The sequence below is a fragment of the Olea europaea genome, chromosome 12 (assembly GCF_002742605.1).
Source record: "Olea europaea var. sylvestris chromosome 12, O_europaea_v1, whole genome shotgun sequence".
NCBI classification, from domain to species: Eukaryota; Viridiplantae; Streptophyta; class Magnoliopsida; order Lamiales; family Oleaceae; genus Olea; species Olea europaea.
In genome coordinates this window covers 9,846,717-9,859,736 of record NC_036248.1, presented here as the reverse complement: position 1 = coordinate 9,859,736, position 13,020 = coordinate 9,846,717, and the positions used below count along the sequence as shown (strand labels likewise).

General features: G+C 29.3%; 2 protein-coding genes across 2 annotated transcripts in view; one reads left to right on the top strand and one right to left on the bottom strand.

The window, feature by feature from the left end:
• The first annotated feature begins 341 nt into the window (after positions 1–341).
• On the top strand, positions 342–1,505 carry LOC111406558 (F-box protein At5g49610-like). The gene has a single exon (XM_023035963.1). It carries the CDS (start codon positions 342–344, stop codon positions 1,503–1,505), a length of 1,164 nt encoding a protein of 387 aa, XP_022891731.1.
• A 9,563-nt stretch (positions 1,506–11,068) lies between these two features.
• LOC111405552 (8-amino-7-oxononanoate synthase) overlaps positions 11,069–13,020 on the bottom strand; it is a 6,623-nt gene continuing 4,671 nt past the window's right edge. The window contains exons 8-11 of the mRNA XM_023034498.1: positions 12,878–12,966; positions 12,479–12,629; positions 12,279–12,347; positions 11,069–11,634 (exon numbers count right to left, since the gene is read on the bottom strand). Of these exons, the coding sequence (XP_022890266.1) occupies positions 11,508–11,634; positions 12,279–12,347; positions 12,479–12,629; positions 12,878–12,966 (436 nt within the window). The 3' untranslated portion in view covers positions 11,069–11,507. The remainder of the gene's footprint in view (positions 11,635–12,278; positions 12,348–12,478; positions 12,630–12,877; positions 12,967–13,020) is intronic.

The window sequence follows — 13,020 nt, the reverse complement described above, 5'->3', positions numbered from 1 at the left end:
TCGATTTATTTCAAATCAGAAATTATATGGTAAGTGGAAACCAATAATTAATTTCCCGCTAATCAAATCTCAAGAAAATTCAAAGGGTGGTAGACAACTTTGTATTGTGATTTTTGGAAACTCATTTATTTTCTGAAAAGATTGCTCAGATTTGATCAGATTGTGTATCCTAATAAGGCTAGAAAACCCTAATTCATCAAGGATCAGGAAATCAAAAGCAAAATTGTATAAATAAGAAGCCAATGCATATATTAGCAATTTAGCAGTCATGCATTGCTTCACCGTCAAAATTAATCAGATTATATTATCTTCTCTTTTCTCACGTCAACAAATATAAAACCATGGAATACGAACATGAATTTATGGAGATATTCTCATGGCTACCTGTGAAATCAATATACAAATTCTCTTCACTTTCCAAACAATTTAGCCAGATACCATTCGATAATTTCTTTGTTAAAATGCAATGCGAAAAGACGCAGTTGGTTGGCGATAAAGATTTCTTTATTCAACTGGATACAAATTCAAGGCCGCCGTACTCCAAAATTCTAAAGTTTGATTCATGCATTAGAAACTCCATAGATGGCTTACAAGTGCCTTACAGTTCTCTTGAATTTATTGCAAGAACTGGTAGGGTTCTTGCTTCGAGTAATGGCCTGGTTTGTTGTCAAAAATTCATCGACGACATAAACCCATTATTTATATGCAATCCAGCAACCCAGTATTGGTTGGAAATATCCTACCCAGATGGTTTCAACTCTGAAAGAGACTTAAGAATAATTTTTGAATGCAATAATGTTGATAAGATTACTGATGATTTCATGTTAATGTCAATAATGTGGCCATCTCATTGGGGTTCTGACCCCCTCTGCAAAATCTACTCACCCAGAGAAAAAATTTGGAAAGATGGAGGGAGAATAAAGATTGGCAGAGGCCGAAATCTTTGTCACAAAACAGCATTGTGTCAGAATGGAGTGGTCTATCTAATTTCCGACACCGGTCGATATTTTCGAGAAGGCCCATTCTTTTGGCCATATATTGTGGCTTATGATGTCGAGAACTGTGTTACAAAGTTCTTGAAATTGCCTGAAAATTCAAGAAGAGGTATTCATGATCGAGGTTGCAGAATAAGTATTTTTAAGTGGGGAAATTCAGGAAATTCTGTGCAGTCTATATGTTTAGTCAAATTGAACAAGAATGTGTTTAGCATCTGGGTGCTATGTGATGAAGAAAAAAATTCATGGCATCAGGTTTTTGAGATGCGCGTAGAAGACATGGGATTGGAGGGGTCCGATATAGTGGTGGCCGGTTTTACTGTTCTGAACGGAAAATTTCTGCTCATTGCAACGGATTTACTGGTTTATCAGTACAATTTGTCGAGTGAGAGCAGTGGAAAAGTCGAGAAAATTTGTGGGCATGCATGCGGGGGATACGTATTTTTCCATTCCTTTTCGAGTACCCTTCGTTCATGTGGAGATGGTGCAAAAAAATTATCTGCACGTTAGAACCTAGTTTTTGTTATTTGTACTTTGACTAGGTTTAGTTTTCAGCGTTTATTATTTTTGTACACGATGAATTCAAATTGGGTTTGCGACTTCTAATTTTTACGTTTCTTTTAATTACTTATTTTCAGCCTAATTAAATTTTATCTTATTTTCTGAATGAAGTTTAAATATAGATCAAGTTCAACTAGACTTCTGTCAAATAAATCATAATCATATATTAAACAGGAAAAAATGGATAATCCTATTTGTACGAGAATATGAAGTCCTAAAAAGTAATAGCATAAGGATAGCTAATCCTATAATGACAAGGATCAATCATGCAATTTAATTTGACGAGTAGCAATGTTGGACATGTCGTTGATAATACCGTTAACGATGTTACTAAATATGTTTGTTCACATTTGCATTAATTCCTCCGATGTCTACGTGTTACTAAACAAAATGTAATAATTGATTAGCTTGCCAATACCGGTTATAAAGAGCACAAAATTAGTCAGCTGAATAATCGTATAGCTTAATGTGTAATTTTCACAAGATGTCAAAGCAAAATATAATAAATCGGTTGGTGTCCCACAAGATGTGGATGAAGTGAAATATTTATTTAAATTTAATAATTGGGAAGATAGTTGGGTTTATTTAATCCAACTTCAAAAAACTTTGTAATATTTTATTAATGTTCAGATTTAAGAGAGTCTCGGTGCAGATCAAGTAATAATAATTCGTGTATTCCTCTCGCTCAAACCAGATTTCACGAGAGGAGATTGGCGAACAATTTACTACTACTCTTCTAATCGCTCTGTTGGGATATATGTGTCAAAAGTATTACCGTAATAAAATAAACATTTCAATTTTTATTGAATAAAAATATATTTTTTTAATTTATTTTGATTAGCGGACTCAGCCTTTTTCGGGCAAATTTCATGAAGTTTGTAAGCCATATTCAGAACATTGTATTTAATATATTTAAAGTAATTTTTTTGTTATAATTTGAATGTGACCCGAATTCTTCAATGAAGATAATTGAGAGGGGGGTGTCCTCAATTGAGATTGTGATATATTTTAAAAATCTTTCTAAATTTAGGTGTACTCAATTGAGATTTTAATGGATTTTAATAAAATATATTAAAAATTGAGAGTTTTCAATTAAGATTTCAATGAAATTCTTTAAAATTTAAGTATCGTCAACAACTAGTAAATTTAGTTAGGTTGTTTAGCCTCGTTATAAGTTGAAATTTGTGTTGGACTTAAAGAGATCAAGATAAGTAAACTTTTGGGCGTTCTATTTAATCTACAATTCTACTTTCTAGGGTTTGAATTGTTCCCTATATATATTAGTCATTCTCTACAATTTAGTTAGGTTGTTTAGCCTCGTTATAAGTTAGACTAATTATAAATATAAAATCGTTATATTCTTTCTCCATATTATAATAAAATTCATTAATTCCTCTGACAATTATTTTGTTCTTTTGTTCTTGCGATCAATTATTTCATATTGTGGCTTAACCCAACAAAGTGGTCTGAATTATAATAAGTGGTATCAGAACTTTTGGTTTAGAAATTCTTGGGAGAATCAAGATTTTGATCGAGTTAATAGCTCAACTTGATTTTTCGTGATGGTAATTATGAAGTTTGATATTCCATTGTTGGATCGCAGTACAAGATTTTCGTTATGACAGATTAGGAAGCGAGTAATGCTCTATGGGTTTGATTTTCTTGTGTTTTTTGCCCACTTCATATTTGTTGTTTAAAGATACGATATTATATAGGGCATATTCGATAGTGATTATGAAAATTGATTTTTTGACCGTTAGAAAGAAAAGTAAGTCTTAACCGTAAGTGAAAAAATAAAAAATGATGGCTTGAATAGTAAAATAATGGTAAAAAAAAATTAAAATTTTGGGGTGAAAATTTGCTACCAAACAGGGGCATAGTCTTGATCTCACCATTGAAAAAGTTTATGATGCTCTATTTTCGAAGGAAAAAATGAAATATATTGTTGAGGTTTATCGAGATGGCCTTGTTTTTTATGGTGGTTGTGCAAAGAGCAAATTAAGGTCTAATTTCAAAATTTATTACAAGAATTCGAGGCACTTTATTAAGGATTGCTATAAGTTGAGTAATAGAGAAATTTTGGCTGCAACTTTTTTGAAGGAAAACCAATTAAATACTTCTTGTGAAGCCATTGTTGAAACTGTTCATAGTGATGGAGAGCTTTTACATACGTCTGACTACAACTCCAAACTTGATGAGGCTAGGATTTTGAATATTGCTTACACTTTTCATATGTCACCCAATCGGGAATTGTTTTCACCATATGAAGAAGTTACAAAGGGTATTGTGATGATCAATAATTATACACCTTATCGGATAACTGGTATTGGTCGGGTTATAATAGAGATGTTTGATGGGTCGGTTAGAGCACTTGATGCACTAAGAAATGTTCTAGACCCGAAGAGAAATCTTATCTCCTAAGTACTCTTTATTCAAAAGAGTACAAGTACATTGTTGAAGGTGGAGTCCTGAAGGTTTTTAAAGGAGCCCATGTTTTGTTATATGTCTTGTAGTGTTATACAGAATTTTTCGAATAATCGACATATTTAAAAACTCAGGTAGATTTAGAGATGACTTCTGTACCATTAGAGTCTAATTTGAGGTTTCCTTTAAGAATACATCTCAGTTGAATTTTGAAGATATGAGTCCGTCTTGCCACCATTATCGACGGAGTTATCATATTCACTTGCTAGAAATAGACAAATTTTTTGCCATAAAATTCCATATAGGTAATTTTGTTGATTTTATTGATGGTTTGAATGCGATTAAGGATATCGATTCTAGCCAAGATCATTCTTTTGATGCATCCAGTTGTGATTCTGTTACAGGGCTTGTTTCAGCCTTATTTGTCGGTCAATAGATCACTTTTGCCCCTAGTTGAAGTAGCGGAGGTGGATAATATTTCTAGTTGGAATTGTTGATGAAAAAGTTCATTTGTGCTTTTCATTGAAGAGTTCAAATTTATTACTTGCAGTGAAATTTGTGTCAGGTGGAGATTTTTTTCAAGTTTTGTTCATTGCAGTGGAATTCGTGTCAGGGTGGAAATTGTTAGAATTTGAGTGTGACCCGAATTTTTTGATGAAAATGATTGAGAGTTCTAACTTAAGTGCACATGATGAGAAATTCTATTTAGAATGCTTTTGGGATTCTATTTGAAGTCTAATGGACAAATTCTAATTGAAGTTCTATTTGAAAGTCTTAATGGGAGTTGGAAGTTGAAAGTCTAATGGACAAATTCTAAGCTTTATAATAAAATCTCATAATTTCTCTGTCAATTATTTTGTTCTTGTGTTTTGCAATCAATTACTTCATATTGTTGCTTAATCTCTTATTTTCTCCAATAATGTGGTCCGGATTATAACATTTTTAAAGAAACATTTGCTTTTCCAATACTTGAAAGCAAAAATAAAATAAATAAGAATTTAAAGGTCGAATTGTCGGAATGCAGGTCATATTACCCTGACTCGTGCCCCCACATAGATGCAAACCGTGGGTTTGCGTAAAATGACTTTCTTTTTTTCCTTTTATTGTTTTAGATGGAAAAATGAGAGAGTTCATTTTGCCCTTTCAATTTTTTGGTCTGATTAAATAGGTAGACCTCACCCGAGACTTTGGACAGTTATCGCCTGAAAGTCCTTGTGCTGTAATTGAAAACGTTTGCGATAGAAGTGTCAAAAAGAGAATGTTTGAGCCTTAACTTTATTTATTATTATTATTTTTTTGATAGCTTAAATATCCAATCTTCACCTGACTAATTCTGAGAAGTGACGACATTTTTCCCTAGTTTACCACCCAGGTAAATTTATGCGGTCACAACTTGTACACACTTGGACCAAACATTCGGGATGTGGTTCTCTTCCCTATAAACTTCCCTAAAAATAGAAACGTAAGGATAACGATGCAGAGAAATTAAAGTTGGGGACAAAAAGGGTAGAGCATGGTTGAGAACAACAACGGTAGCTATTAGTCAAATTAAATTGCATTGTATAAATCACATGCTTAAAATTTACGAGTGTTATAAAATTAATTTTTTTTAGCACGATTAAAATTTTATTCACGTGTTAAACTTTGAATGAATGAATGATTTATTTTAAAACTATAAATTTTATTATGTTCCCACTATTAATCATTACAAATAAATATATCAAATTCGAAGCATTGCCCTCTTTCTATGTTCCCGTTGTGGCAACCAATTTTTTCACATTACTTTGCTCAGATTTTATGATAATTACTTATCGACATTATTACATTAAATCTAGTCTTTCACACGTGCGTTGCACGAGTTTTGTATTTATTATATTTTTATTAGCATCAAAATTATAGATTTTTCAAAACTGGTTGAAGATTCGAAGTATTTGGTGAAATGTAATAGTTTGGTTCATTACATTATCGCAGGATGCATGGAGATTTCTTTTTTGTTTTTTATTTTTTTTCCTTATTTATTTGTTTTGTTCATATTATAAATATTTTTTTCGATTTAAAATCCTTTTTAATTCTTTTTTCTTTATGAAAAAACTTAATTTTTTTAATTTTAATTAAATAATATTTATATGTTCTTTATTTAATTTTCGCAACATTCTTTTGTTTAATTTGTTTTGTTTTTATTATATATTTTTTGAAGATTGTTTTAAAAAAAAATCTTCATATTATAAATATTTTTTTTTTGATTTAAAATTCTTTTCGTTCTATGATTCAAATTCTTTGTTCTTCATATTATAAAAAAAAGCTAAATGATTTAACAAATTAAAGATATTGGTGTCAAAATTGTAGATTTTTCAAAACCAGTTGAAAATTTGAAGTATTTGGTGAAGTCCAATCATTTAGTTTATTGGATTATCATAGGATGCATGAAAATTTCTTTTTATTTTTTAATTTTTTCCTCATTTACTTATTTTTTATTTCTTTTGTTCATATTATAAATATTTTTTTCGATTTAAAATCCTTTTTAATTCTTTTTTCTTTATGAAAAAAATTAATTTTTTTAAATTTTAATTAAATAATATTTATATGTTTATTTAAGTTTCACAACATTCTTTTGTTTAATTTGTTTTGTTTATTATATATTTTTTGAAGATTGTTTTAAAAAAAAATTCTTCATATTATAAATAATTTTTTGTTCGATTTAAAATTCTTTTCGTTCTATCATTAAAATTCTTTTTTCTTCATATTATAAAAAAACTAGATGATTTAATAAATAAAAGAAGAAGAAAAAATTGTAGGCAAAAATTAAAAAAAAAAAAAGTTATTATAAATTTTTTTAAATTAAATTGAAATAATTAAAAATAAATTTTATGTAATTAAAACTTTAAAAATGATAAAATGAAAAGAATTTTAAATCGAAAAATAAATTATTTATAATACGAAGTAATTTTTTTAAAAAATATAATAAAAATAAAACGAATTAAGAAAAAAATTACGAGAATTAAATAAAGAATTTATAGATATTGTTTAATTAAAATTAAAAAAAATTAAGTTTTATCGCAAAAAAAAGAACTAAAAAGAATTTTTTAAATTAAAAAAAATTATTTACAATATGAGCAAAACAAAATGAAAAAAAAAAATGCTCTCTCCATGCTACTGTGTGTAGATGAAGAATTTCGCTTCATCCACACACATTAGAATGTGTGTGGATGGATGGAGAGATTTCTCTCCGTGCATGGGGAAAATTTTTTTCCTTTTTTTTATTTGTTTTCTTTACAATGTAAATAATTTTTTTAAATTTTAAATTCTTTTTAGTTCTTTTCTCTTCAGGATAAAGCTTAATTTTTTCAATTTTAACTAAATAGTATTTATATATTCTTTATTTAATTTTCGTAACTTTCTTTTATTTTGTTTTCGTTTCATGATACAACGTCATTTTTTATTTCTAATAAATAATATTTAATTTTAATTTTAATTATTACAATTTAATTAAAAATTTTATAATAACCATTTTTTCGCCTAAAATTTTTTTCTTTAATTTATTAAACTATTTGATTGCAACAATGGAATTTGGGTACAAAAAAAAAACGAATTCTAGGAATTTGTTTTTCTGAAAAATTGTCAATTAAATGTGTTTGATTAATATAATTTTTTCACTTAAAAAATGTTGAAATTTTAGATTTTTTGGTATTCATTTGATCTTATTTTTCATGAAAATTGTTAATTTAAGAGATAAATTTTTTATAATTGTTCATAGATTTCGTTCCCATTGCTGAAAATTAAAAAATAATAATAATAAAGCTGGAAACAGAATTCCCAACAAAATGCACGTGTGGGGGAAAATGTTGGAATGGAATTCCCTAAAAAATATTGCAATCAAGCACTATGGCTAATCAAACAGGCTTCGTTTTTTATTTGTGTTGGTGTATAATGATAGCTACAAACTAAATGATTTAACAAATTGAAGAAAAAAAAAGAATTTCAGACAAAATTTGAAAAAAAAAATTACGGGCAAAAATAAAAAGAAACAAAAAAAGTTATTATAAAGTTTTTAAATTTAATTTAAAAATAAATATTATTTAATTAAAATTGAAAAAATTGAGTTTTATCGTAAAATAAAAAATTAAAAGGAATTTTAAATCGAAAAAAATTATTTATAATATGAAGAAAAAGAAATTTTGAAACAATTTAAAATATATATATAATAAAAACAAAATAAAAGAAATTTACGAAAGTTAAATGAAGAATGTATAAATTATTGTTTAGTTAAAATTTAAAAAATTAAGTTTTATCATAAAAGAAAAGAATTAAAAAGAATTTTTTTAAATCGAAAAAAAATTATTTACAACAAAACAAAATAAAAGGATAAAGAAGGGGAAAAAAAATTCTTCTATACACTCTGTGTGTTCCGCTCCATTAACAGAGGAACACACTTTGTGCACGGACACTTGGTTCCTCCATGCACGGAGTGTATAGCACTAAGAGTGAGTGCTACACTCATTACTTTCCATAATAATTAGACGCCAACTCTATGAATCATTTTACACTGCTCCGTTCAACTCAATGCAATACAAACTCGGTGTAGTCATTGTTATAAAGATTTTACCATAAAATTAGCTCAAGATAAGCTACAATCTGAGTGGAGGCATAAATAAGGTGGCTTTCTTTGCTGATTTCTTCAAGAAATGATGCCACTTTTGGTGGTGCTCCCACCTACTAACATTAAAAAACTATGTAAAAACATTCTTACACTACTGGAACACAAAGAAAAACAGAAAAATATATATGTGTACCTTTATAAAGAAGAACATTGAAGAAAAATGTGTATCTGTACAAATTATTCAACATGGTTACCTTTTGACAATCGATGTAGGCAAATACCAAATTAGGATAAAGAGGGTGATTAGCAATCTGGGCCTTGATTATATCTGAAATTTCTGATCATTTGATCTCATGATGAGTTTGAGCTGTTTGTATTAAACCCAGATGATAAATCCTCCCGTACTGTTGTTATCAATAGGAAATGAAATCGAGGAATGAAGTCTGCATAATTCATCCATAATTAATAGTGTTAATCGGACTTGCAGAGATATTTAAAGAAATTTCAATATAAATTCTATAAATCCATCAAAGATTTATATTAAAAATGACGTTGTTTTTGTATCAAGAAATTCATTGTTGATTTCTATAAGAGGATATATAAATATTATTTAGTTAAAATTGAAAAATTATGTTTTATTATGAAAAGGAAAGAATTAAAAAATTTTAAAATTGAAAAAAAATATCTATAATGTAAAAAAAAAAAAAAAAAAAAAAAAAAAAAAATGCCATAAGCACCAAAAAAAAAAAAGGTGGAACTAGGACATGAAAAAGAAAAAAAAAAAAAAATTTAAAAATTAAAAAAAAAATTTTTAAAGTAAAAAAAAAAAAAAAAAAAAAAACAAAACAATAAAATAAAATTTTTGCCTCCATGCACGGAGTGTGCATGTCTCCATGCACACATTGTGTGCATGGAGACAATGTCACCCAAGTCTCACACAGCGATTTTTTTAATTTTTTGTTGAAATATTTGTGTTGTTTATATTATAAATATTTTTTTCTTCAATTTTTTACTTACAAGTAACTTTTTACATTTTAAAAATATTTTCTATCTTATTATTACTATTTTTATATTTTAATAATTCCATACGGAGATTTAGATTTGAGAATTTTTTTTTTTTTGCTGTATAGTTTTACGTTATAAATATATTTTTTTTCAATTTAAAATTCTTTTCTCTTCAATTTTTTACTTACAAGTAAATTTTTACATTTTACAAATATTTTCTATCTTATTATTAGTATTTTTATTTTTTAATAATTCCAAACGGAGATTTAGATTTGAGAATTTTTTTTTGCTGTGTAGTTTTACGTTATAAATATTTTTTTTTTCAATTTAAAATTCTTTGTAATTCTTCTCTCTTCAAATGTTTTACTTAAAAGTAATTTTTTGTAAAATATTTTCTGTCTCATATTATCTTTATTTTTTAATTTTTTTAATATAAAAGTGATTTTTTTTCTTATATACCTACTATATGTATCTATATAAGAGTGGTTGAGCAAGGAGTGGTGGGAGGTATGGAAATTGCGTGTTGCAATATTTTCTTACAGTATAATAAAATATATATCAAGCAAAGCAAACGACATTGTTTTGCTCCCCCACCATAATAAAAAAAAAAAAGAAAAGAAACTACAATGAAATAAAATGGATTAAGTCACTGTTGTTTTCTACAGTAACTTCACATTCTCCTTTTTATATAGTAGGAAAGCAATTCTTAAGTCTCTTTCACAATTGAAACCACCTTGTTGGGAAATTTCCAACTAATATCAGGTTGCTGGATTCCATATAAATAATGGTTCTTTTGTGGTTGACTAGTTGCAAAAATTCAAGAAAACTCTTTAAGACACTGGTATGCCATACAATGGTATATTTGGCTAAATCTGTAACATTTCCTTATATCAAGAACTGTCCATTGCTGCCCACATAAGCAATGAAAAAAAATATCAAACTGAGTGAGTTGTAGCTACTTTCGTATTCAACTAAATTCCTCAATAGAACTCAGATTCTTAAATATTTTAACTTACAAGCACACGCAACAAATTTGTTTAATTTCAAATTGGTCGACCATACACAAACTGTGGTCAGCAGTAGGCAATTTAAAGCTGATAAATTCAATAGAAACTTTAAAGCAAGAATTTCGAGGTTAGGAAAAAGTACGATTGAAGCTTCGATCTTTATGGAAAGATTTTGACAGTTTAAAAAGGAGTAGGATTCGATTCATGAATTCTCTTCACGAGCCTTAAAGATAGTAAACCAAATCAAAAACTTGTCAAATTGACAATTTCAGAGTTGATCGGGTCTCTCGTAGCTCATAATAAATAGCTAATTTTAATTAATGAATAATCCTAAATAGAGAAAATACTAAATAAAAATAATAATTAAAAACTTAATATTCATCAATAGTAATAGTGCTTTTGAAATTTGATAAATGATGAAGTGCTAAAACGAAACCTTCCCATCAAAATTTCCATGTGAACGGAGTTCTAAACAAACATTAACAAAGGGACACCTTTCATTATGATCATTTTAAGAAGGCTCATTTGACAAATTAGCCAATTTAATACGAATGACCTAATACAAGACTTTCAAATAACCTATTGCTGTAGAAAAATATAGTGCAAGCAATTAAAAAGATATCTCCATGATTCATCAGCCTGAAAATGCATGACATTGCTTTGCCAACCACTGAAACTGAACTACAGAACTATAACCAACATGAGCTCAAAGTGCCTTCTACTTCGGTTCTTAAATTCAACGAATATAAATGTGATTCATCATAAATTGCCTCAGTCCTCGTTGAGGACTTCGTTGATGCTCAAAAGGCAATGAGTTTCACTGTGTTAGATATACTATAAAATGATATGTAGTACATTTAGAATGCATAAAGACATCTGAAGAGACTCCAAGATTGATGGAAGAATATATAGATAATGCTAAAGTTTGGAGTCAAGGGTTGTGCATAAGCATTCGATTTCCTGAAAATTGATGCATTGAGACAATGCATCTGTGAGCTTTCTCAAATCATCCAATGTGTGTACTGCGCTCAGAGTTATCCTTAACCTGTAAGGAGCAAAACCAATATGCATCAAAAGTTGATAGGAAAAATCAAAACTCCAAGTTTGTACTCATGTCCTCAACTGGCAGTGTCATCAAAATTTCCAAGTAGATTTCCAAACACACGCCAAAATAAAAGCTTCCCATCTTCAGTTTCCTGAAGGTACGTCTTCTAGCCCAAGGCTTTTGGACAAAACTTCTTACTCCAATAGGTTAGTGAGCTACCTTTTCTAGTTTCAGACAAGAGTCTTATCCAACTGTTTCTAACTAACCAACATGAGGAGATATTTTCTTAACCAGGAACTAGGTGCACAATATGGCAAAGGTGGCGAGAATTGCAGATAGGCACCGGACAACAAGATCTTAAATTTCATCTTTCATTTTCTCCCTTATGGAAGGACTAATCTACATGCATATAAATGTTTTGGAGTAAATAAGATGACCCTACACAATAATGTTTAAGAATTGAACCCATACAAGAATTACATCGACCTTGTTATCGAAAAACACAAGTGAACTGGCCCAAATAAACACATTCACACTACAAAAGAGCACCTAATTTACAGGCATCACAAATAGGACCACCAAAAGGATGAGCGACAAATTTTAAAGTCGTCATTAAAATTCAAAGGCATACAAATGCAACAAACCTGCAGGAGTTTGGTGGCACTGTTGGCGGCCTGATTGCAGTTATGTGAAAACCTAATTTCAAAAGGTGCCTGATACACAGTGATTACGACAGTTATGAACAACATCACTAAACTTACATGGCGAACCATAATGTCTGTGTGTGTGTGTGTGTGTGTGTGTGTGTGTGTGTGTGTGTGTGTTGAGAGAGAGAGAGAGAGACCGGCTAGCTTGTAGGGCCTTCCCTTCACTGCCCACAACAAGTGAAATTATAGGACTTGTGACAGGGATTCCTGTCAAAGCTTGGAAGTCTCTCACTCGCTTCCAGATAGCGATTCTACGCCATCTCTCCTCCTTTGCCACGCTGACAGCAGCTGCACAAGTTATATCAGAAAACAAGAAAATGCATCCTAATCAATTGCAGAAGGCCTCATTCAACACCCAATTAAGTTTTCAGTTTTATGTATATTAACCATAAACACGAACAGATATACTGTAAAACTTGATGATGGTATGTAAAGATGTTGCTTCAAAGGCTAAAAATTACAAGTGAGGGAATGCAAGATACTATGGTAGACTGATAAACCACGTAAAGGAACATTCTCAAAGTACAAAATCTAACCATGAGCTGCTGCAACAACAGGCACTGGTGTTGAAGTTGAAAATATAAAAGAACGTCCCCGTGATTGAATAAGCAGCTTCCACTTCTTGCTGTCCATTTGACATGTCAATGAAAAGGCATAAATGTTTCTGATATTTGGATAT

Coding starts and splice junctions, on each gene's coding strand:
- LOC111406558 (XM_023035963.1), top strand. CDS start 342: ATGGAATACGAACATGAATTTATGGAGATATTCTCATGGCTACCTGTG.